We start from the raw sequence: 26563 nt of genomic DNA on the forward strand, positions 1-26563 counted from the left end.
CGGTACAAACTTTTCAACACACAAATAAGAAAACGAAGTTGTGCTGAATCAATTCATTTGACCCTCAAAGCCTATTCCATACAACTTTACCTAAAAGAGACCGCACATTTTCATTTTGCAATGTAATGCACTTTTTAATATATTTGAGCATAGCGCAATTTCGAAACAAATTCATATTATCTTTCATATCTTAGCAAAATGCTTGCCTCAGTGTTTATAAACAGTTTTGGTGTTATTGAGAAACATACATACATTCTCTAAACGTCCTCATAAGCAGATAGAAATATAATCTATTTTGTGTTCCCATGTTAAGCATCAATTGTATGTAGTTTCGCGTTTCGCATTGAGACTATTAGACCATGGGATAGAAAAGGTGCTTTTTTAAATTATTAATATAATCTAGAGTAGCTCCCGAGTCTACGAAATTTTTCTCTACGACTTTTTTCGAATGAAAACGGCTTAGTTAAGCTATTGATCTGAAAAAACACATCAGAGAATTTTTCTAACCCTATGACCACTTGATAACATAAAAAAGTAAAATATTTTTACCGACAAAAATACAGCATCGATGAGCTTGCCGTACTTAAATATTTTTGTTTTTGAATTCATACATTTTGCTGTTTAATAATTTAATGTTATCACGTGATCATAGTGTCTGACGAATTGTAGGCTGCGTTTTTTCAAAACGATGCGATAGCTTAAACATGCCGATATCATGCTCATAAAAGCAGCGCTTTCGAAAAAGTCGTAGAGAGAAGTATATGGTACACTTGTCAAAAGGAAGCCACTCATGAAGTTTCAAGTATGTATATTAGTAATTTAACAAACCTCCTTTTCTGTCCCACGGTCTGTCTATAATTCGAGTATTCAAAAGAGCATTTTATAATTTGTTAAAATTATCCGACTATTATTTATATTATTTGGAATCTATATTGTAATACTTTTTCTGAAGAAAGGCACTTTTAATATTCGAACATTTGTGAGAATACTAATGAATAGTAGGTACGTTATAGAACTCCATTACATACCTTCTAGTTGGGAATAATGTTCGCATATATAGCAAACTAATGGCTTAACATTTTTTTTCTAGAAATGTAGTGATCCGGTATTGTTTTAATGTTCATATATGCTGTTAATGGATCGATCATACCCTAACTATAATAATGTATAGGAATGTTGTCAAGTATGACTTTGGCTTGAAAAATTGTCGAATATAGAGTGAAATACAAATAGGCATTTTGAAAATAAAAAATTTTAGACAAGGAACAAAATCTACGTAATATTTGCTAACATCTTCAGTTGATAGAAGTGGTGGGATATTTGAATTGAAATTGTAAATTTTCCTTAATTTCAGGTCCGTTTTTAGGACTATAAATATGAACTTCGATTACATTGTTATTTATAAATTAATTAATCGCCTGAGAGGGATAAGTTACTTATCCCTTATTTGAAAAGAGTTTCATGAAACATTTATCTAGATGGCAGGAAGACTTAGACAACTTTCCTCTACCTTTACTATGAGGTAGAATTTCACCTTTACTGTTTTGCCTAGTTACCCATAGATTTTTTTTTGTTATAATTAAAAATACAACACACATATGATATACTCGGGTATTGTTTACTTTAACAACAATAATTGCTTTTGTTTTTATTTAACATGAATATTCTGTACATTATAGTTGCAATACTCAATTACGTCACCGTTGTTTTCCACATCGAATGTATCCAATTCATTAAACAAGGTCAATTAGTTGGAATGTACGAATCGTGCCAATAACTTTCTGATTTTTATTTATGAACTTAATTGATACCCGCCCGCTTCACTGAGATTAAAAGTTAAAAGCACCGCTTTATAGCCTCCACCCTTATCACTCTTTCGTAACACTCGAAGAGATTGTTTTACAAAGCTAATATATATGTACTGTTTACAATTTTTTAAAGTGTAAATAATAAATTGAGTATATCAGAAAAGATGGCCATGAATTGTTTGACATTTACTATTTTAAATTTTTACAGACATCTGTAATTTATGGTACAATATGATGAGCATAGATAGAGCAGTAAAATATCAGATTAAAAATTTTTTTTAAACTTTTTTTTATTATATTATTGTTAAATTTCATGCAAATCCATTTATAAGTTTTTGCGTGAAAGCGCAACAAACAAACATCCTTGCTTTCACATTTATAATTTATAGGAATGAAAAAATGTACCATTACACAGTATTAATAAATGAAATGAAAGCGTTACTTTTGAAATATGGCTACGTTTTGTGTGCAAACAAAGAGTTGAAAGTTTGGTTACATAGAGCACCGTCTATTTTTAGGTAAATTTAAATGCTTTTCAAAAAAATTTGTAATTGAATCGGATCAAATCCAATTATTATAGAAAAATTTTATAAGTTCTGAGAAAATTATTGAAGCTTTTTTATAAAATGTGATAAAAATAATGAAAATTTAAATAATGGTGTTCGCAGCACTATCTTTGAAAAGTTCTGAAATAAGAGATCGACTACATGAAAAAAATGGATCATTGGCAAAACAGGAAAAAATTTATCTGTCTAATGGTCATGTAAAGCTGGTTCAGATAACAAATACAAGAATTTGGTCATTACTTTGTTGTATTGCTACCTAAACTATTTTCTAACCTTAAATGATATTGAGAATTTTATAAAAGCTTATTAGAATTTTATTAATTTTTGTTGCCATCATATGATAAAAAATGTTCTTTTTTTAAAAAAGGGGAGGAGCTACATTTTTTTTCTTGTACTGACAAAACATGTTTTTGTAAAAGCAAATAAGAGCGAATTCTGAAAAAAAAATTTTAGCCCAAGTTGATGAAAATGTTTTTATAAATATTCGCTGCCACCAACTACTCCTGGTCCATCACTGTTGACTATGTGTTTATACACATCCTGTAGGATAAATATGCGAATATTTATATTTGTTCTCTTCAACAGTATAGTGTGTAAAGCGGAGAATTTTGTTGACAATTGGGATTAATCCTTAATATTACTCTCATCACTGTACTAAAGTATTCACTATCCCTGTAGGATTACATGCATTTGTAGAGGTCGGGATTATAATATCTATTCTATGAAATTTAAAAATAAACATAACATTTACAAATTATCCCCAATGTATTAAAAAAATACGTAAAAATATTTTTTTTCTCTTGTATCAAATATGGAAAACCAATTAAATACAGGCGAACGTTTATTGTGACAGTAAAATTATAAATCTCGCCACTGATTAAGCTTAGCAGATTAAAATTAATAGAAGAGATCGCAATAACTCAAATTAACGTACTAAAAACTTTTTATAGAATTAAGTTTAATTTTTATCTTTATTCAGTTTTTTATTACATGAAAAATGATTAATTTTTTTTTCATAATTTTGATTGAGGAAATAATTAATACTTAAATAAATATAAAAAAATAAACGTATACCAGAAATCGAACCCGGATCTTTTAGATTCATGCCAAGCTCCTTACCAACTGAACATACGATTTTTATTTTATATTTAATTATTGCACTTACTTATTTATTTAATATTTTTTGTTTGTTTGTTCAATTTTGTACGCAAATTTAAACATCAAAGTCGATTTACAAATTTTATTAACATTGAGACCCGGGTTCGACTCCTGGTATACAGGTATTATTTAACGCTGCTACTTATGAAATAATAAGTCAGTATTCTCGCTTTTAGATTTTTTGGATTAATATTGACTCATCCAGGTACTGATTAAATTTGAAAAGTCTTGAGTTCTCGTCGATAAGATTTCAAGTTCCTTTTAAGACTTTGTTTGTGTCTCGATTGTTGTGCTTTAGGGTCTATGCATAATATTTCCCAATTTTCTTTACTTAAGATTAACTCGACATCTTGTCCTGATAGTTTATAGCATTGTATCACAAACATTTAAGAATTTAAAAGCGATTAAGAAGTTTTAGTTTGTGCACAAATTTGAGTAGACAAACAAAAAATAATAATTAATACTAATATTTACAAATTATCCAATTATTACAAAATAAATTAATTTTATTTCTATTTAAAATATGCATAATTTATTTAACCGTTTTTTATCACGATAACAAATTATGCATAATTATTAGTTATTATCATAATAATAACTTTCATAGTCATTACATCTATATATTTTGGTAGTACGAGCGCCAACACAAGTTTAGACATGTGGTTGAAATAATTTGTACCCTGTTTTCAATTTTGATGATGAATTTTGTTATAATTTCATTAGAAGAAAAAATGGTTTTTGAAATATCGAAAGCTAAATAATTAAACAAAATTTTTAATTTGCCATATTTGGAACTGCCCCCCCCCCACAATGCAACTCACATAAGTAACAGTTTTCATATAAAAAAAACTATTATCCAAAGCCTCTTATTCAAAATTGCCCTTGCGCTCGTACATCAAAAATTAAGAAATGCGAGAACTGTAGATTACATTGGTTCAATTTATTGACACAACTATTTACCAACTTAAAAGACATTTAAATCTTAAGAAACTTAAATGTACTACTTCAAGTAGTTAGTGTTATTATTAATGACAGACACTATTGCAATTCACTAATTCACTAATTAATAACAGTAGTAATCTTGAGTATCAATGTTTTCCTAGAGCAAATAATCAATTTTGTTTACAAACAATCATGCTAATAACATCTTAAAAGTCTATTAATGATTTGTCTTCATGTTCAGAATGTGAATCGTCCTGTATGATAATGTTTAAATAATAAACATGTTGCAAGTATATGTATGTGCGAATAAATAAATGGATTTTTTATGTAATAATACAGGAGCTTAACCATGATTCAAAGAGATATTAAAATTAAACAAATATGTTTAAAATATTAAAAACTGAGTTAAATTAGTTTTTATATGTTATATGTAGAAAGTGTTTTTAGTTATATTTTCATCGAATGCGAACTGGACAGAGTAGGGGTATGTTATAAATTAGGTTTATGCCTACCAGTTTCTGTGATTTTTTTGAATATATATACATATACATGTATATTATATACCGATTGTAAGCTGTCCCGTTAGCCATAATATGTATGACGTAAGAAGACTTTTAATGTACGTTCTTTTGTATAAAACAAAGAAGGAATGTGTATTGTGTGTTATGGTAATGTGTTACTTGTGTGATTGGTATTGCGTATCTACAACTTCAAGTGATGAGTCTGACCGGCGGCGTTCATGCATACCCATACAGAATCCCTCTTTGTTTTATACATAAAAACATCCATACAAATTCAACAGTAACAGTATATTAGGTATATCTAATAAATAATTGTCAGCAAATAATATGGGCTTTATTGGGCTCTAAAAAATTAAAACCTATGTTGTTTAGAAAAAGTGGAGACAGGTGAAGGCATGGGAATTAAAGCCTTCATCGTGGTAGCCTTCGTTTTAAAATTCCCCAGCGAATACGATAATCCAACAGTCAAAATTAATTGACTTTACGATAGCCAGCCATTGACTGTATAGCCAGCTAGTATGCAGGGTGCTTTTTTATGTTAACATATGCTTGAAACTTGATGAATTAATATTTAAACCAGGAAAATGCTAGTTTTAAAGGCACACATCTTATACCAGTATCGAATTCTTCTACGATTCTACGGTTTCGTTGATCTTTAATCATTAATCCCGTAACTTTCAGGTAAAGTCCACCGTTTTACTGTTTTGTCATCGGTTTCTAATAGTCTGCAAAATTTGGACCATTCAGACTCCAGGAAATGGTTGAAAAATGCCACAACATACACACATACTGGGTTAACAAATAAAAGTGGTATAGTTAAAATAATGAAGATATGGAATCAATAAACCTAGTCATGGATGAGCATTTTCTGAGAAATTATTTCTTTACTTTTCGAAAAAAGAGCAAGTGTACATGTTTTTAGTTTATACTTTTACCAAATTTACAAGTATATTGGATACAGAACGTATAACAAATGAATATAACTATATTTTTTTCAATGAAAATACAACAGAATTTTCTAATCAAACTAATGGTTTTAAATACTAAAGCTCTTTTACTTATTATTACTAATTCTTTTATTTTGAAATATTACTTAAAAATATTCAATGCACTAATACATTTTGTTTCACCATAAAAAATATTATGATTTTATTATTACAGTAAAAATAGACCAGCAGAAAGAAGGGATAATTTAGGGCTAATATCAATGATGATCTAATTGCTTGTAAGTTGTGAATAATAATCAGGAAAGTTTCCAAACTATGAGATTGTAAAAAAAAATTCAAATTTAAGATATTTTTCAAGCAATTGTCAACCAAGAATCTTGTCTTATTGCTTTGAACGAAAATTCGATATTAAATATTAAAAGTGGAATAAAAAGAAATTTTTAACGAATTTAAAACCGCATATTAATGTAATTGTTAAATTTGATATATAACAGCAAATAGATAGATAAACAGATAGATTAGCAAATAACAAAAAAAAAAAAATTAAAATCGTTAAAATATTTAAAAACTTCTCAATTTTAAATTTAATTTAGCTTAGGGATACAGAAATGAAATGAGAAGAATGAAAAAGTGAGTTTTGTGATATTATATGCGTTAAAAAAAATCATTGACAACGTATTATGTAAGAAAACCATGAAGTTTGCAGATTTAGATAGAAATTTGAAAATGCAATGTAATGGTGAAGTAAGTTTGACTTTTTTTGCAACAATCATGTGAGACAAAATTCACATTATATTACTCAGATAACTATAATAAATATTTAGTACATAATACATTCTATAAACTGAAAAAAAAAATATATTGAAAAAATTCAAACCCGATTTTGAAGTGGAATGAATGTTACTTTCTGATAACGTACATTTTTTGTGAAAACAAATTTCTCGTAGATGAAAGATTATTTCGAAATTTTCGAAAATTTGAGGTTATGAAATAGCTTTGAGCTCATAAACTCGCGTTTTGGTACCTATTTGTAGACTATTAATTTAACAAACAAACAAAAAAAAGGTAGTCAGTCAAGGGACTGTCCACGGAATTGAAAACTTAAAACTTAGGAATAATTGGCCTATGGCCTGGCGGAAGCCTTTGGCAGTGGAGATCGCTGCGCTTGCATATAGCTTTAATAAATACCTGTTCGCAATACCTGAGTAATTATAATAAATAATGCCTCAATATTATTCAAATAACTGTTCTAGAATTTAGATAAATACATTACAATTCTAGATAAATATGGTGGGAGCGCAAATAAATACATTTGAATAGTAAGATGTTATGTAGCATAATATTTATGTGCGTTTCCACCATTTATTACATGAGATTTAATTTTTTGGTGACAACTCTGATCACCAAAGTGATCAGAGCTCTCATAAACATTTTGTAGTGGACCGAGTTGTGAATTTAAAACATCCTCGCACCCACTTAAAATCACCTATACAAAATTTTATCAAACCGGTCCATCCTTTTAGGAGGAGTTCAATTACAAACAACGATGATGCGAGTTCCACAATTTTTGTACACAAAAAAAGTGCTCAACGTGTCAAAAGGAATTTTTCACTCAAAAATTTGAAAACATTAGATTCAAGCCGCAAAAATGTTTCAATAAAAAAGTTACAACGTATGAATATTTTGTCGTTTTATTCAAAATCAATGTATTATCAATGAAAAAGTTGTTGATTATTTTTCCAACAAGCAGTACAAATTATTGCAGGAAAAAGAAATAAAGTTTATCCTCTGTACGTAACATAAAACACTTTTACATTAAATGTAAAAAGAACATGTCTCCTAAACCACCACATATAGTCATATATGTTCTGGTCTATACGATAAAAACAATACCATTCTGCTGTAATTTATTTGAAACAGTATTTTCGTTTATATCACATATAAGATACGATTGTGAAAAACTGTAATTCGGAAAGTTCCATTGTGCCTAAATTGCACAAAAAGTAATGCTTCAGGCTTTTCTATATATATTTAAAAAAAATGCAATCTCGACATCAAAAAAAGCATTTGCCTTAAAAGAAATTCAAACATTTGTGAAATTTCAAACATCTGTGTCTTTAGAATCTCTCATCGGGTGTTATCGGGATTATCTGAAATTCATTCGACTGGTTGCATTTTAAAGTTTTGTAATACGAAAGCAAACAATTTTTATCACCTTCCCTCGCTTTGTATCGAGGGTTAGAAGGTAGGCATGAAGTGAAAAAATGAATTATTTTACAAACAATTCAATCGAAAGCTTATAAATTTTATAATTAAAAATTACAACATGAAAAAACTTTTAATAAAAAAAAACAACTTCAAAAAATCTAAAGTGCACTAACTTATTTGGCACTTAAAAAAGGATCATCAAAATCGGTTGGCGTGATATCGAGTTATTTGTCCGTTTATCGCGCACATACTTAATGCACTCTCTCATGGATGGTCATCAAAATCGGTTCATCAAGTCAAAAGTTCTGAGGTAACAAACATAAAAAAAAGTTGAATTGAGAACCTTCTCCTTGTTTGAATTTGGTTAAAAAGAACTATACTTAGAGTTATTGATCGTAAAAAACCGTTTATTTATTTATTCATTTTTGGCTGCAATACTTAGGAAAGATATACCATATTTTGAGCCGAAGTTCTAAAACGAAATGATATTAACTAACATTAAGAGACTTTAGATTTTTTTTTAAAAAAGGTATCTAAGGCCGAAATTATTTTTTTGTTTTCACTTTAAATATACTTTTATGAACAACTTATGCACTTACTAGACAAAGCCTTCATTTGCGAATTTTAAAAACCGATTACTTCATACAGATAATTCGTATATAAGTTAAGTGTAAAGAAAAAAAGCTATAAATGTTAAAATATATAAATTTATTAGTCATAATAACCTGTATGATATACTATTGTTTTGTTGTTACACACAAAAAGTGTACCAATTGTCCTGCAAAAAGCAAACACACATAAAATCACAATACCGTTAAAATATATTACGTGATCAAAAAAAACTTGTTGTTGTAGTTCCATAGACAACTAATTATCTTTATATAAAAAAATTACGTGTCACGTTGTTTGTCCGCAATGGACTTCCAAACTACTGAACCGATTTTAAATTTGATTTGCACACCGTGTACAATTTGATACAACTTGAAAGATAGGATTCAATTACGTGTCGCGTTGTTTGTCCGCGATGAACTCTTAAACTACTGAACCGATTTTATATTTGATTTGCACACCGTGTGCAATTTCATCCAACTTGAAAGATAGGATAGCTTACATCTCAATTTATAGTCGCAATATTATTTTATTGCAAATTTTTTGTCTACTATTTGACCGTCACAATTATATGTTAGCTCCAAACGATTCTAACAGATGGCGATATGTGTTGACTGGATTGAGTAAGTATTCAACATATGGCGCTATGTAAAAAATACAAACATTTCATATAAGTTACAATTTAATAGAGCCACCACGTGTTGCTGAGCCTAAGGTATATGAAAGGCTATTGCTGAGTCATGTCCTTCTACTGTTCCCCGTGAATAGTCTACTACAATGTAATATAACAAGAACCTTAGCCACAGAAACGCGTCGCCGGGTCTGCTAGTTATAATAAATATTTATTATCTATGTGTAGTTCTATTATTGAACAAAGAGATAATATTGGATTTAGTTGTATTGTTTAAGCTTTATCAATTACATTATGTTGACTGCTTATATAATCTGACGTCAAACGATGGCAGATGGATTAAGTAATCCATCTTTGAATAGAGTAATATACATACGATTAGAACTTCTCGATATTATGTCTTCTATGTAGGTACCAATGAGATCTGTGCAATATATAATTCCAGTAAATTAAAAAAAAAAAATTAATTTAAAAAAATCAAAAACCCGACTATATTGAATAAAATCTGAAGAGAAAGAAACAAGTCCAGTAGTTTACGTGGCGGCTCTTAACTTTAATAAGGCTCGACTGTAAAAGTCACTTTGTAAACTACGGTACAACGGTACCAACGGCGATTTGATGACTTTTTTCACCCTATATATTTCAGAAAACATATTGTCATATATCATTGTTACATTGTTGATGATACGAAATTATTATTTTTAATTTAATTAAATTAATAAAAATTCGCAACATGTTATTATTTTTGTCACAACTAATTAAGATTTTGACATTTATGACCCATATGCTCATTTTATATAATAGAAAAATATTATGAAAATGTTATAAAATAACACAAATTTACGATGACATATAAAAATTTCTGAGTAATATTGCGAAAGAAATACACTAGTTTTTCACTTGCACAATGTATTTTAATTTTACTTTCAGAATGTTTGGCTGAACAATATACCTACTCCATCAGCCAAGAGGCCAAGAACGCTTTGACATCTCATCGTTCTCAATTCAAAGTATTAGCTTCGTATTGTTTGAAACTGGATGGTTATGGATTCAATTCAATTTGCCAATCAAGTAAGCGATTGCACTCGGGAAGTTGTCTGTAGTTTTCCGGTCGCAACCTGCAGCCGTATTATCGGTCTTCATCTAATTATAGTTACAGACGCATTGTTGTCTCAGTTCTAGCACCTTTGTCTTCTCTGTTGAAACTTTTTTTTTTCATCTTTTTATTTATATCACCAGTATTTTTCCAACGATTTTTTGCAACAAAAGTGAATTCGGTAAGTTAACAAATCTATTATATAGAGACAACAAAAATTTTGTTTGTATGAATAAATGTTTTGAGCCTTGACAGAAAATTTTCGTTTATTTCTTTAATGTATTGAAAATTTATATTTAGAAATTCATCATATAAACAATTATTTCCTGTTGACCTTTCAAAATATTGTTAATCCTACATCTTTCTTTCGTAAAAAATTGAATTGTATTAAATATTTTAAACCTAAGTTTATAATAAAAAATTAATAATAATATCACCTTTTTTTTTATACTTTCAAAGATATTATCCTGCAAAAGCAAAAAAAAAGCATAACAAAAAGAAGCTTTTCAGTTAATATTCAATTCTGAATTTATTTTGTAGCATTCAAGCATTCAATTTGATTCAATATTTATTGCAATATAAGTTCCGCTTATAATAGAAACCAAATTTAAAAAAAAATATTTTTTACATAAAAGAACTTCCTATTTTACTTTCTTTTTTTCTCAAAAAATAATAAGTAAGAAAATGAAATATAGTATTCATGGTATCAGAACTTTATGACTCTACACATTTTGTTTTTTCCCGAAGATTCTGTTCAAGTTTAACATAAATAAAATTTCGAAAAAAAGGAGTTTTTTTCTCTTCATTTTATAAAACCGACTGATAATAACTACATTTTCAACTATTAAATCGATTTTTATCAATTAATTGAAGCGCTATTACCCGAATAAAATACATCAATAGTAGAAATTTAAAAATCATTTTTTCGATGAATTTTTCTTTCTCAACACCTGTGTATGCGTATATGAATGACCTAAAGTTTAGTTAAATACTGTGTGACATTCCAAAAAGCACGACTAACTTACGTACTAATATAAGTATCTTTTTAAGAGACAGAGTTCTTTAAAACGTAAAAATCCATTTTATAATCGATTTTTCGAGTTAAAATCATTTTTTCCGTATTATCACGTATATAGAGGGAAAAAAACCACACAAATTAAAAAATCATTTCTCAGTATAATATCTATATAAACAAAATTTTTTTTAAATAAATTTTTTTAATTTAAACCCTCATCATACTTGTCAAATTATATACAAGAAAGAGTTTACTGATACCGTTAACTTGGTAGACATGAAACAGTACCCAAATTTTTAATTATTTGTCATAATAATACCTGTTATAAATTAAAATAATGGAGTTGAAAGGATATTATGGTTTTGGTCTAATTAAAACAAGATATGAGAGAGCTTGCGTTGGGGTAGAGAAAGGGTAAGATGTTGATAATGTACCTTGAATAACCCTTCTTGTATAAAAATTGGAAACGAAATGAAATATTTAATTTTAGGGAGGCCGCATTTTTGATATTTCTTTTTTACTGAGATAAGGAATAGGTGAAATACGGATAAAACTAGAGAGCGGGCTGTGTTTACAAGTGAATATTTTCGGAAAAAATGATAAATTTCTTGTCTTTAAAATTATTAAGATTTTTTTTTAAATTCTCTTTTTTATCCATTTGGCAATTTAAATTATAATTGATAGATAGGGATTTAAAAAAAAACGTTATCAAATGATTTCAGTGGGGCTGTAATTTATATGCAATTAACTTACGTTACTTAATAATTATAGTTAAAAATGTTATTTTGATTTTCCAGGCAAAAATTTGGTTGCTTTACTTGTATGCAATCCGTAACTGCTTTCAAAAACAATACTTTACTCCTACCTTATATTTAATAAAGAAAGACGCGTCGTTACTAGCTCTCGTCAGTTTCTTGAGAAACATTTAAACTCACGAAACAACGACTCTTTGTAGGCAACAGTTGCTCGATAGGGAAGGCCAATGTAGAAAATGGTTGACCATGTAATTTTACTGTTTGTTGTAGGTTGGTTGGCACATCAAATAGAGTAGTATCAATAAAAAATAAAGTAAATAATTTAAAAAAACAAAAACCCGATTGTGTTAATATAATAAAATCTGATAAGAAAGAAACTAATCAAATAGTTAGCACAGCGACTTTAACATTCGGGGCCCATTAAAATCTAAACCGGCTCAAATCTCCCCAATAATGAACCCCGCCCGTTAAAGTTTCTTTGTGAACTATATTATACTTGTTTTTTCTTTCCAGATTTAATAAAGCACAGTTGGCTTTTTGATTTTTTTAATTATTTATTTTATTTTACTTTTGTGTCCCGACACTAAAGAAATAATATACTCCTAAACACCTACTTAAGCACATTTGGGTTTTCATGACGAATATAGCGATTCCTTAAATGTCGATGTCCATCGAAAGTTTTTAACGGTACGAGGTAATAAAGACATTTACAAACAATTATACGTACATACATACAAATAAACATAACCACTCCTTGACCGTCGGGTAAAAAGAGTTTTCAAGATCTTAAAAAGTGGTATATTAAAGTTAACATCTTCGAACAGAGGTGATCCAAGGTACAAATGGGGGTGGCCTATGGTATACAATAGTTTTGTTGTAACATGGGCTATACATATAATAAAATGTAGTTGATAAAGTTTTTATCGATAGCATATTAATATATTTCTGTTCCTATACATTTAAAAACGTGTTGAACTAATGGTGTTAATTGATTATTTTAGCTGGTGCATATAAACAAATTATGTATGAAAAAACATACAAATTGAGACTGTGAGCCAAGGCACGACACTCTTTAATACGAAAGCTGTGTATATAACCAGCAGCTAAAAGGATGAGCTATATAAAGCAAATTTTAAAATAAAACGTCAACAACAACTTTTGTTTATTAATTTATTGAATTATTAAATTTATTTTAAGGATTAACAAACGTATCCTGCGGCTCTACTCACATTCAATTAGTGAACTTGTTGGTTTTATTTATTCCTATACTCGTAACTTTTAAGATATTGAATGATTAAATAGACTGGCTGTACACAGAAAAAATGATTTTCTGGAATAAAGAATATTGGAAGGAAAACGAAAACTTGGTTGAGACAAGAAACAAGTATCTCGCGCTAAGATACCTTTTGTAGCACAGTTAAATTGATTTTCGCTCCAAGAATATTTTTTCTTCCTTGTAAATTCATTATCTCTCAACTCATTTTCTCGTTATGTACATGCAGTGGTCATTTAAATACTTTAAAATTATTTTAAGCTTCTTAACTGCATTAACAGTTTTGAAGGACTTAAACACGTATAGCTCATATTTCGATGTTATTTGCCATGATGAAAAGTAAGGTTGTGTTTGGAGAATAACTTCCCTGAACTTGAAAGCCTTGCATTTGGTATAGTCTCTTTCACTCTCTTACCAGCTTGCAATGTCTTTGACTGACTTTAAACAAATAAGGAGTTGGATGATTTGCATAAGAATTTATAACGGCAGAAAAGCGAAAACCTTCAAGCTCGATCACAGTCAAAGTTGTCAAAGTATGAAAATCCCAAAGAAGACAGGTTGGATTCTCAACCTCAGGTAAGAGGGATAAGAGAGAGAGTGGCTTCAGAAGTTTGATTGAAATTTTTATTTTACAGAGCGCAAAATTCATATGACTATGTTTAAAGTAATTTTTATCGAGTTAATTAGAGGAACTTTAGTGTAAATAATCAGACAAATTTACGACGGTAAGATTGAAGAATAGAAATTAAAATCATAACGACATGATGATCAAGTTATGTACGATTAATGAATACAAGAGTGTGCATGACCGAAAATTTTTTGATCCTCCAACAACCTTTAGCCTCTAGATGGGAAATGAATTATTGCTGTACATTTTGGTTTTTTTTTTTTCTTCCATTTTAGCTACAACGGTTTTAATACTTATTGCATATAAGTAGTGTCGTGTACACGAATTTAAGGTTTTACTTTGTTCATCCAAACATTTCCTTTTTCCAAGTGAAAAATTGGAATCCCTAATCCTCGAGAAAATAACCGTTCCGGTCTTTCTATTTCTAGAAATCAAGCTTATGACAGTCGTAACATCACTATTGATATCGGTCATATTATGAAATCATGTAATATTATCACTAATACTTATAGTATTCCTTGAGCTATTTTTTTCAGGATATATCCGGAAGAAACATTCAACAAATTTATTTATATATTGAAAATATGAATATAAAATGTTTTTCTTATTATGTCAAAATAAAGTATAAGGTAGCCAATACACAAAATGAATTTCAAAGAAAATGATAATCAAAAAACATCTCAGCAAAAAGCCATTCCATACCATCATAAACACAGTAATCATGACATATTCAAAAGATGACCTCATGTTTTTTAACGAATTGTGACATATTCACGATCTAGGGTTTATTAAAGAGAAATGAGATATTTATTATACAAAGCTTTTTGTTTGTTCATAATCAATGTAACCAACTATTACCCCCAACCTATATATCTCTTTCAATATTTTTAATAAAATAAGGTTTTATGAAATGTTATATAAAAGATGAACTTAAATTACAGCCGTCAGACGCCATAACTATATCTTTATAATAACATTGAGTTGTGTTTATACATACAGTGATATAAATACGATATATTTATATTAAGAGAATGAAGTTTTTTAAAGTTAATTAAAATATCGCAATGGAAATTGTCTTTGTTTATAGAGCACCGTTAGCCTTCAACACTATGTATTTTTTGCACACTAAGTTATCAAATTTTTTCACTTTTTATTTTGAATTCGAATGGCAATAAAACGACGTGACAGTCAAAATAACCTTTACTTATTTGGGTAAGAAAACAAGCACATATCTTCAGATTATTTTCTTATATTAATATTGCAAAGTGTACCTCATTTTATGATGTTAGTAACAGATAATCTTACTCAAGAAAGAACCTAGTAATTCGAATATTTTACGGCATGTTTAGGTAACCATACCAATAACCAACTTGGTTGAGCTAAATTTACATGGAACGAACTAGCAAGATTGGTCGTTTTTGGAAACTCAACACAAGAAATATATACTACGATCAATAGAGAAGTTGCATGTTTTTTTATTTAATTTAATTTATTTTTGTTCAAAAGATTACTAAAATTTACTAAGAAAAATTTAAAAATAATTTTTAAATTGGTTTTTCATGAAATTTTACAATTGAAAATGGTTTTTCCAAACTACAAACTCAAAAGACATAAAATAAAATGACTAATAGTAAATGGTTTGTCTCTCAGCTGACTTTCACTATATTATAACGTAAATTTCCATAGAAACCGATTCGCTGATAGCCTCAACGGAGGTTCATACGTCACTACCGTTTTATTTATTCAAAACTATAACTATATTTTTTATTAATAATTAATAAAAAAAATGGAATTATTAATTTTTTTTTTTTTAATTACAAAATATACTTTAGATGAATTATTCTATGAATTTGTGACAAAAAACAATTTAAAGCAACTTCTCTATTATCCTAGAATATTTAGTCATCGATCCCTACCCCCACATTTACAATTATAACATTAACTATTTTAATTTGACTATTTTCTACAATTATTTATTTATTTAATTATTTTTACACAATTTATTTGTTACTTTTTAATATTTACGAATTTAATGAAAGTAATAATCTGTTGTTGGTTCATCTCCACATCTCCACATATTATTTTCAGAAGATATTCGAATTATATAAATATTTTTTAACATTTATTTCCTATAACGATATTTATTAAAAAAACGATAAAATATTTCTCTCTTCATTTTTTCTAAGGGCACGAAAAAGGGGAGCTTAACAAAATTAATTATATACCTTTTTGTTTAATTTTATTAATGAAAATTATCAATTAATATTTATTTATCAAACTTTTTTAATCCCTAATGTAAAAGGTGTTGAATTTAAATTGAAAATTGAAATTATATTTTTTATATAAATATTTGTATCCCAAATTAATGGATTAAATTTCTATAAAATAATAAATTGAATTAATTTCATTATCTCTCTCCCTATCCCTATATATTAGAATCTATAAATGTAAAAGTAAGGATGTTTGTTTGTTTGTTACGCTTTAACGGAAAAACTAGCGAATGGATTTTAATGAAACTGTACAACAATATACCTAACGATTTAAATGTATTCAAATTGTTATATATAATGTTTCCAATTGTTATATATTATGTTAAGGAAGGAAAATTACGTCACTTCCCTTTATTTTAAGTGATTGTCAATTTTCCCCCTGAATCCAATTTGTTTAGGTGCTATTATAATCGAAGATTTACATGATTAATCAATATGTTTACTTGTGAGTTTTCGAAATGAAAGCTGTATGACCAGCGTGTATTGAATAAAATTAAAACTATTAATCCTTCAGGAATTTTTTCTTCTAAGAAGTCATTTTTTAGAATATTTCGTCAGTTATAGGCGGAAACTTATTCAGTCAGAAGGGCAAAAGTACCTGGCAACTCTATTTCTTAAATGAAAATTCATATGTTCTTAGCAAATTGATTTTCCTTTGTAAAAAAAACATGAAACTCTTATTTGAAACAGGTTTTTCTTAAATATAATTTTTTGTTAATGAGTAATCAAACCAACTCGTGATTTTACTTATATGTATGTATCCTAAAATTAAAAGCAATCAATAGCCTAAAATTAATAGCAATCAATTTATAGAGAAAAAAAGTACTGACATTCTAAAATTTAAATTAGAAAAATAACGATAAAAAATTATACAAAATTCTGAATTTGTTACTTTCACACATAAAGATAAATGCTTGACTTGATAAGAATGGATCACCCTATTATCCCTGTCGATAAATAGACAAGTTGATTTTGCTTATCGGCAACAGCAATTAGTATTTTGATCTATTTCTATAGTTTCCATCTGATCAGTATTTTTTATGACAACAAGTAACAGTATCGATTCTTATCTAAAATATATTTAAACTCGCTTTTTTTTAATAAATTAAAGATTATTCATTTCATAAATAATCAAAATATATTGTTGAATAAATTATGAATTACTAAGAAAATGTACAATATATACCCTCCTTCAGAAAGGCATATCTCAAGGTGAACGTATTCATAGTGGTGGTAAGTAAATTTATGAAAACTTTGAACATTTTTTTTGTGGAACTTTTTAGAAATTGATCCACAATATCGTCCAACGCATGTAATTAATTTTTGGTCGTATCACTGATTTTAGGCTATATCTAGGAGAAATTTATAAGAGAAATGTTTCCCACTTCTGAGAGTTCTGTTAAGAAACGATTTTCCACTTTAAAATAATTGTTTCTTCGTGATTTGAACCTACTTGGATAGATAGATTGGATAGATAGAAGTTTTAACCCAATAAATACAAAAATTCAGTTCTTTAAACTAATTCATTTGTATTTTTTGAGATATTGTCCAAAGTCCTTTACAAAAACCCTTAAATTTAGTTAAATTTTGAAGATATCTCAAAAAATACTAACCATAGGGTATAGTCAATTCCAAAACACGAAAAACCCGATAAAATTGCCATAGTAAAATTACATCATGTACCTACACGATTTTAGTCGATGCACATATTGTTCGACCAATCATTCTCGAGCTAATTTCGCTAAATATCTCAATAACCAATAAAAATTGCCAAAAAATGTAGCAAACACTTTTTACTTCATATGCCATGCTTTAAATTACTTATGGGTTCAATTGCGCCATAATAATTCGCTAGGCAAGGTAATTTGATCCGGTATAAAAGATTCTGTCACTTCTTACAAAATTCGATGAATATACTTTCGACTTTCTTACTTCTACTTTGTATGAGTCTGTTATTTTTACATTATTATTTTTGAATGCGTATAGCATGGGGTCTTTCAAGAAGAGTGATACTTTTTAAAATTGAAAAGAAATTTCTATTTTACAAGCTTTTATTTAGTTTCACCTGCCTCTTTGTCTGTCTGTAATCAAATCTTGCAAGTTAAATTTGATCCACTTCCCCCTTTCTGACCGAGCTGAAATTTTGCATTCATAGTAAAGCGGATGACAATGCATTTTTATGGTAAGTACGACCTGATTCTCCCATCGGTTCTACCATATCTAATATACATACGTTTTTTAGTTTTATATGAAACATTTTAATAAATATACTCTTTTAGAGACAAAATTTTACTGTACGAAAATGCAGCGAAAATAATTTTTATTATGAATCATTCATACATGACCATTTTTAAAAGATTGAGCCGCTTCGAATCAGCCTTGATATTATAAATTGTGCTCGCCCAACTTTCACAGTCATAAGAAGAAATATTTTCTACTTTTTATTGCAGTAGCTTATCCCTAAAACGTATTATTTGCTAACATAGTCTCATTCTTTTTAGAAGACCTTCCTATATATATAATAAAGAAACAAACATAAATCTTTCCATGAAAAAGTAAATTCAAAAGAGAGAAATGAAAATGGTTTCAAAGAAATTAATTAAATTCATTTACTTTTTATTTCCATTAAATAGCATTATAATGAATGTTTTGTGAATTTACCTGCACGCCTATAAAAAAAAATTTATTTTCAATTTAAAGAAAAAATTATTTCACGTTTTTCAGTATTTCTTTTTTGATATATACATGAATACTAAATAATATAATACTAAAGAATAATAATCATAAATATGTATAAATACGTATCTATTAACATAATTGCACTTTGAATTTATGTGAATAAATTAAAGTTCACCTTCGCCAGGATATTAATTTTATGATTGAGTTTCTGAGTCTGTTGATCAATAGCTTTCTACGCTCATGTTATGATCAAAGTTCAACCATAGTAATCTTCCCTTCAAAAGTAATAAAATTAAATACACAAGAGACAAGTGAAATTTACAAAATTTAAAAAAACCAAACAACCAAACAAATTTTTCGGGTACGGAACCTTAAACTTGCACTTGTAACATATATAAGAACACTTTCCATGGAATTACCTTTTTCCTTAAGGAATTTTGAAGATCCTCACCACTTTTTTAGTTTTTTTCGGGAACAGAACCCTTAACTCGGATAGTTTAGAACATTCTCCGTTAAATTACCTTTCAAACAAAACCAAAAATTTAAAATCGGTTCATCCATTTAGGCGCCACGATGCCACAGACAGACACACACATAGCGGTTAAACTTAAAACACCCCTTTTTTTTAGTTCTGGGGTTAAAAACTAAGTAAATGTAACATGCACTAAAGCAATGGTAGAATTATGCGAAAATAATCCAACTTTTTGGGAGTTTTTAAAGTTGGGTGTAAAACACTGTTTTTTTTTCAGAAAGCAGGCAACTTAAATACTATGAAGTAACTATCTTTATTAACTTACCTATAGTAGTTTAGAACTTGAGCAAAAACGCCTGGATGTCGATCGAAGAAATATTCATTCAATATTGGATCATAATTGGCTAATGCTTCAGTTAAACGAGATAATCTCGTTGCAGGTATCTTTTTCAACGTAGCTTTATATGTTTCATATCGAATTCCACCAACATTTAATATTATACGATTTTCGCCATCCATTATCGTAATAAAATAACATTACTTAATCAAATATCTTCTATAATTCTGAAACAAACAAAATATTAATGTGATAAGTATACTCCTTGTCATTAAAATCACTTCCATAAAAAAAATTTTGGTGTGCTCATTAACATGTAATGGTATAATAATAGCACTTAAATGTTAAACCGAAGCGATTTTAGTGATTTATCAATGAGACCATTTTTGTTTTGCCCCTTAACCTAATTTTATCAATAGAAAACGATAATTTTGAAATTTTTTTGGATTTAAGTATTTTATTTTTTGATACTATTTCTTTTTTCTTGTTTTGTTTAATCAGATTATTTAAGTTAAATGTAAAGAAATTCAAACTTCCTTAGATAATTAAAAAGTTTTTGAGCTTCATTTTTCTTTGAGAAAACTTTAATGTACTTTTTTTCAAATATGGCTAAAATACAAACAAAAAATATCGAAAAAAATTGGAAAATAAGGTGTTGCATATTTTATTCACAAATCAACAAAAATACTTATAAGTCTTACATAAATTTATTGATAAATATCATCTTCAAGCTTCATAAATAATGTATTCTGATATTTTTACGTCCATATACAGACGTAAATAACACTATATAGTATGTCAAAAATCTGTTCATTGACCAAACAGTTTTGAATATAGTTTTCAACCAGAAGGCTTAAAAGCTCTAAGTAATTTCGTTCAAGATTGCCTACAAGCTACAATTATTAATATAAATGGTTTCAAAACTTTAATATTGAAGTTTTATTTAATTGACTGAATAATATAGAAAGGTATCGTCTAAAGATGATAAAAATTGACCTTGAAAGTAATTTGTTGAAAATAACAACAAAGCCTTCGGCAAAAAGTCTCAACGAAGCCGAAGCCAAAGCTTCGATCGGACACTATTTGAATATCAGTTTTTATTACACTGTTAAATGGTTGTCACATTAAGGCTCAATGAACTGAATAGTATATTTGACGTGCTCATATTGTCTGCTAATTTTTGGAATATAATGTGTCAAAGACACTCCCCAATTAATTTTTTTAATTCAAAAGATAAACTTAACCAGAAGTTTTAGTTTGTATAGAGGTATTGTAAAGTGATTTTTTGGTATTGAAAAATTCTAAAAACGAACGCCAAACTGTCAATGATACAGTGACGTCATTTGATCGAAAAAAAAGAAATATATATTATATATTCTTCTCATAAAACTTGGATGTTGTTTAATGTATACCTGTCTACAGAGTTATCAAAAGTTTGTAACCAAATTTTGTTCTTAATTTTAATAACTATGACCTTCAGAACAAAATCTCTATCGATAACGATATAGACTGTTTGAAACATGTTTAAACATAAACCACACTCGTGGTTTACTGTGTATGAATGAAGTATGTATGAAGTAAAATATTTTTGAAAATCAATGGATTGATATCTTCATTTTGTTTGAGTGTTGTTTTTGCATACAGAAAACTATTCGTAAAAACTGGAGGCGCTCAATTAAAAATATTCAGAAAAGAAAGGAGCACCTCAAGCTTGTATATGTGTCATTAATGAGTGACTATACACAAAATTTCAGCTGAATGGGAAACCGGGAATTCAATCAAATTAAACTTGGATGTTTTGTTTACAAACAAGCGGGCAGGTGAAACTACATAAAATCTTGTATAATGGTAATATAAGCTAAAAAATTCAAAAATTCTCCAAAAGCCAAATACGAATTTTTTAGTGCATAATTTGAAATATTTCTACTAGAAAAAATTATTTTCTACTTGTTAGTACAATAATGGCTAGTCGCTTGAAAAAGATTTTTTATTTAAATTTCTTATAAAAACATTTTTTTACATGTTTTGCTAATTTCTATACCTTCCTGTATTTGCATATCATCGTTCTTTTATCATCTCTCTGTATATCATATATTATGAACCTTACTACATAATTTAAAGGTTAAAAAGTATTCTTTGAAGATTCGTTGCTGGAGACATTTTTTTTCTAAAAGCTATTGTATAATAATGTCCAAATGCAAATGAATATAAAATTCACATATCCGAATCTAGGCAACATAATGCAAAGTTCTTTTTTTTTTTCCTTTTTGTTAGTCTTACAACATTGTTAACAAAATATACGTTGATTTTTTTGTGGTGAAAATTCTATTTTTGTATATGTATACCTAGTACTTCAAACTATTTTCTTGGTATTTTTCCATCTAGAAAAATTTTATAGTGGGTGAAAATGCAGTACCAGGGGACGAAATTTACAATTATGTGTTTGTTAAGCCCAATGGAAATAGCCTGTATTTCTATCAATGTTATTTCTCTAAACAACTGTCGATGAAAACATGTGATCGTTGGCAGATGAAGTGCGTTTCTAGATATAATATCATAATTTATCATTGATCATACCCTAATATTACTTGAAATTTATACCTGAAAGTGCTCTCTTCAAAATAAGCAGAGTTCATTTGAGATAAATGAGTCGTATCATCATTAATGTATGTGATTAAAATTGAGGAAATCTTACAAGTTTTTATTACAGGCGTTCTCTTCTCTTAGTGTCAGTTGTAATTTTTATTGACTCAGGCTGAATGAGATTTATTTTTTTCCGACTTTTTACTACGCTGATCTACATAAAAATACAAAGCAGAAAATAATTATAAATTTTACTATGTATTTATTATCATATTATCCGTTGTAATACACGTTTCTCAATTCGTAAAACTGAGTTCCGTAAACTGAAAACTGAAATCCGTAAAACATTTTATAAATGAATAGAATGAGCAAAATGCTGTTTGTTTTTTTACTGGCTCATTCTTATAGATAGCAATATCTGACAGGAAATTAGAGAATGTATTCTTGGTACTGCGCCTTACCCTGCATCTACTTTAATAATGTTTCTTTTCATCGTATTGAAGTGTATTTCAGCATAACTTTATTTTCATTATTGTTATATTTGGGACAATTTTGTACTAATTCGTCATTTCATAATTTAGAATTTGATGGTAGAGATATTGATTAGTCATTCATCCATGTTTTACAATATGACATTGATAGAAAATATCAGAAGTCGGATAAGTATTATCTTTTTTCGCTATTTCCGTGTGGAAAATAGCAAATTAGTAAATTAACTTGTCGAATAGTAATTTGCTATTTGCATGGAATATCGTGCAGAAAAGGAGATATAGTTGTATCTATTTTGTATTCTATTTCTAACCCCCGAACTAAAAAAAGAGGGTGTCATAAGTTTGACCGCTATGTGTGTCATAAGTTTGAACGGATGAACAGATTTTAATTCTTTTGGTTCATTTGATGAAACTATAATAAAATTTAATAATCTCAGTCAGACAATACACTATAATAAATAGTTTTATTTACATAGAATTTTCGTATTTTCCTTATACCTAATAAACTGATCTATTTAAGTACTTCAAAGAAACTCTTCTAGGAAACACATCTGGTTAATTTTCTTCAAAATATTCACTAACATTTAGAAGTCCTGTTGTAAAGATACTTCAAAGAATATTCAATGTTGTATAGATAAGATCTTCATAAACCAGTCACTTCAGTTTCCAGATTATTTGAATACTCATAAACAGATACTCATAATCAAAATTGAAAACAGTTTTTAAAATGTCTTTTGATGACACTTCATGCAAACCAAAAAAGGGATATACATAATAATATTATTGTAACTGAAAACATTTTAGGAAATTATATAGATAAAAAATCGGATAACACATATTTGAAGAGGTTGTTCTGGGTTCCGTAAGGGTTTATTAATGCAATGTTTAATTTTTAATAACATGCATTTAAATCACATTATTTTCATAATTTTTTTGTCAAACGTTACATGTTTAAAATCAATTTATCATACAGGGTAACCAAGGGTAATCAAAGATAGCCAGGGGTAGCCTAGGGGTAACCTTAAGGTAGTATACCCACCCTCTACGAATATATTTTCTTCTTCTTATACTTATACATATTTCTATTTTCTAAAATGGTATCTTAAGCTGCACTATTTAGCTATATTTTCTATTTAAAAAGTTTGGTATAACTTTATTAATTAGTCAGTTATTAATTATTCTCCCAAAATGAGTTTGTTCAATTTCTCCAGCGATGGTGGGAGACCTCTCCCCACAATAAGGGAACCATTGACCTAGTGAAAATGCGTAAAACATCTATGATAAAAAGTTACATTTAAGATAATTAACTTTGTATTACATCATAATACGATGGAAAAATTAGGAACTTTGAGGTATAGTATCACAATGATTATATGAGCATTGGCTATTTCAACCCCCTGGTTAACTCGTCCGACCTACTTTCCTCCTACTCTCGCAAAATCAAGTCTCCGGCTACCGATATCGTAAAACAAACATTTGAAATTTTCGGCCGGACTTTGTATCAACCAAAAACTTCAACCTGTTGTTTATTATGTTCGATTATATCGTGCGTTTCTGTTGTCATTGGGTTTCCGGCGCATTTACAAAGAAGCGAGAGATTTTCCCCCTTAAGACTTTCCTATCTAGAAATTTCCTGTAAATTATGTTTCTGGAAGCTGATAAAATAGTTAAAATCATTCAAAATAGATTCATGGATGTATAGGGGACATTTTGGCTGTAAAACAAACTTCCATGTATGAAAATCTTTTGAATTTCCAGGTATCTTTTACTTGTGTAGACTTTTTCATGTCCAAAATTCCTCACATATACAGGTCTTAGCTTATGCGATTCACATTTCAGTTGCTACGGACCATTAAAAAATAACATTTTTTCATCATAAGTGAATTGAGTTTTGATAAAATAGACTTCTTATTATATTATAGTAACGAAAAATGTCTTTATTATGAAGACGAAAAGAAAATATTATATGGTTTTATTTTCATTTTTTTGTTAACAGATGTTATATCCCAAATTGAATATTTATATTTCTGTTTATTTTTTTCAATGTTGTTTATTTCCTTGAAGTGATGTAGGATCCCATACCGTAGTATGGAAGACCGTGTGCGGAGACAACTTGATACATTCCTGTAAAAGAGTTTTCAATAAAATTCGTTTAAAACCATTTTTGTATATCATCCGCTTTTAAACCTAATTTTACCTTTCAAAGATTTCTTTCTTGGAAAACACAGCTATACATAAATATACAAAAAATTACTAACATAATTCTATATTCGCCTTTTCCTAGACACACAGACCTATGCATTGTATCGAAGGTCAATGGAGAGGGCGAAAATGTGCATAAATCTGATAAAAAAAATTGAAAAATGATTATTTGATACATAAACTTTTAGTACACAAACAAATCAGAATGATTATGTGCGATAAGGAACATATTTCCAAAAATAAATGAATTTCAAAAAGTTTACAAGTTTTATAAAGATCAAAATAATAAGACAGAATACAGAAACCCGAATGAAAGAGTTGCGTTGGTTGGCAACGATTTGATATTTCTTTTGAATGATTTCTTATTTAGTTGAAACATTTTAATTTGTCATGTAATTGTTTATGCTTTTAAAAAATCCATTTTAAACTTTACCTTACAGTGAATAATCCATTGTAAAGAAATCATGAAACAACTATTTTCTAAAGTAGTTTTTAAGACATTAAATAAAACATTGAACAATTGTGCATTACTCACATATTTAAGAAGCATCAATAAGAATTTATGTTACTTGAACACCATAATAATCCATTTCTAAATAATTATTGTTCAAACTATTGCCAACATTCTGAAAGGATTTACAGAATAATTCACTCCTGAACAGATTATGTCATAGAATTATTAAGACAGATAGTATGGAGCCATTCATTAATTACGGAAGCATAATTTTGACGATATTTGAACCCGCCCTCTTCCATGTACGCAACTATAAGATGTCTCGTACCTCCCCCCTGCTCCATCTTACGTTAGATTCACTCTCGTTTTGTCGAATAACAAATAACAAATTAAAGATTTTTATTTTTCAGCACAGGAACTTTAGTTCACGATGTGCAAAAATAATTTCTTATATTAAATTTCAACTCATAAAGTCTTATGTAATAATGGCTTTAACCCTCCCCCCTCCTCCTCCACTTAAGCACATAATAAGATTTTTTTAAACCATTTTAGTCATTTCTTGTCTAATACAAATTTCTTCCAAGAGGTTGAATTTCACACAAACATCTCGAACTATAAATTTTTTAAATTTAATTTTCCAACTCTATACCTCTTCACTATCCAGCACCTCTTCACCGGAACACTGGCCGACGAAGCCCTTGTGTCATTTTGCTGAAGGTTACTGTTGAGGTAATCAACAGCTTATTTAACCCTTTTATTAGGTTTCTAGAATTTAAGCGAATGATTGGTAGTCAAGTTATATTTTAAGCTTTGTTCCTTGAAAATTTTCTTAAACACTATTGGTGGACATAATATAGATCAATATTACAGAAAAAACCTAAGGCTACTAAACATAGAATTTTGAAAAAAAAAACCCAG

The 26563-nt window shown here is 28.4% G+C and overlaps 1 protein-coding gene across 1 annotated transcript in view; it reads right to left on the reverse strand.

Annotated features, from left to right (window-relative positions):
• LOC123301121 (potassium voltage-gated channel protein Shaw-like) overlaps positions 1-20100 on the reverse strand; it is a 128444-nt gene extending 108344 nt beyond the window's left edge. Inside the window, exon 1 of the mRNA XM_044883853.1 lies at positions 19904-20100. Within this exon, the coding sequence (XP_044739788.1) occupies positions 19904-20097 (194 nt within the window). The 5' untranslated portion in view covers positions 20098-20100. The remainder of the gene's footprint in view (positions 1-19903) is intronic.
• Positions 20101-26563: the final 6463 nt, after the last annotated feature.

This window comes from Chrysoperla carnea, chromosome 5 (assembly GCF_905475395.1).
Source record: "Chrysoperla carnea chromosome 5, inChrCarn1.1, whole genome shotgun sequence".
NCBI classification, from domain to species: Eukaryota; Metazoa; Arthropoda; class Insecta; order Neuroptera; family Chrysopidae; genus Chrysoperla; species Chrysoperla carnea.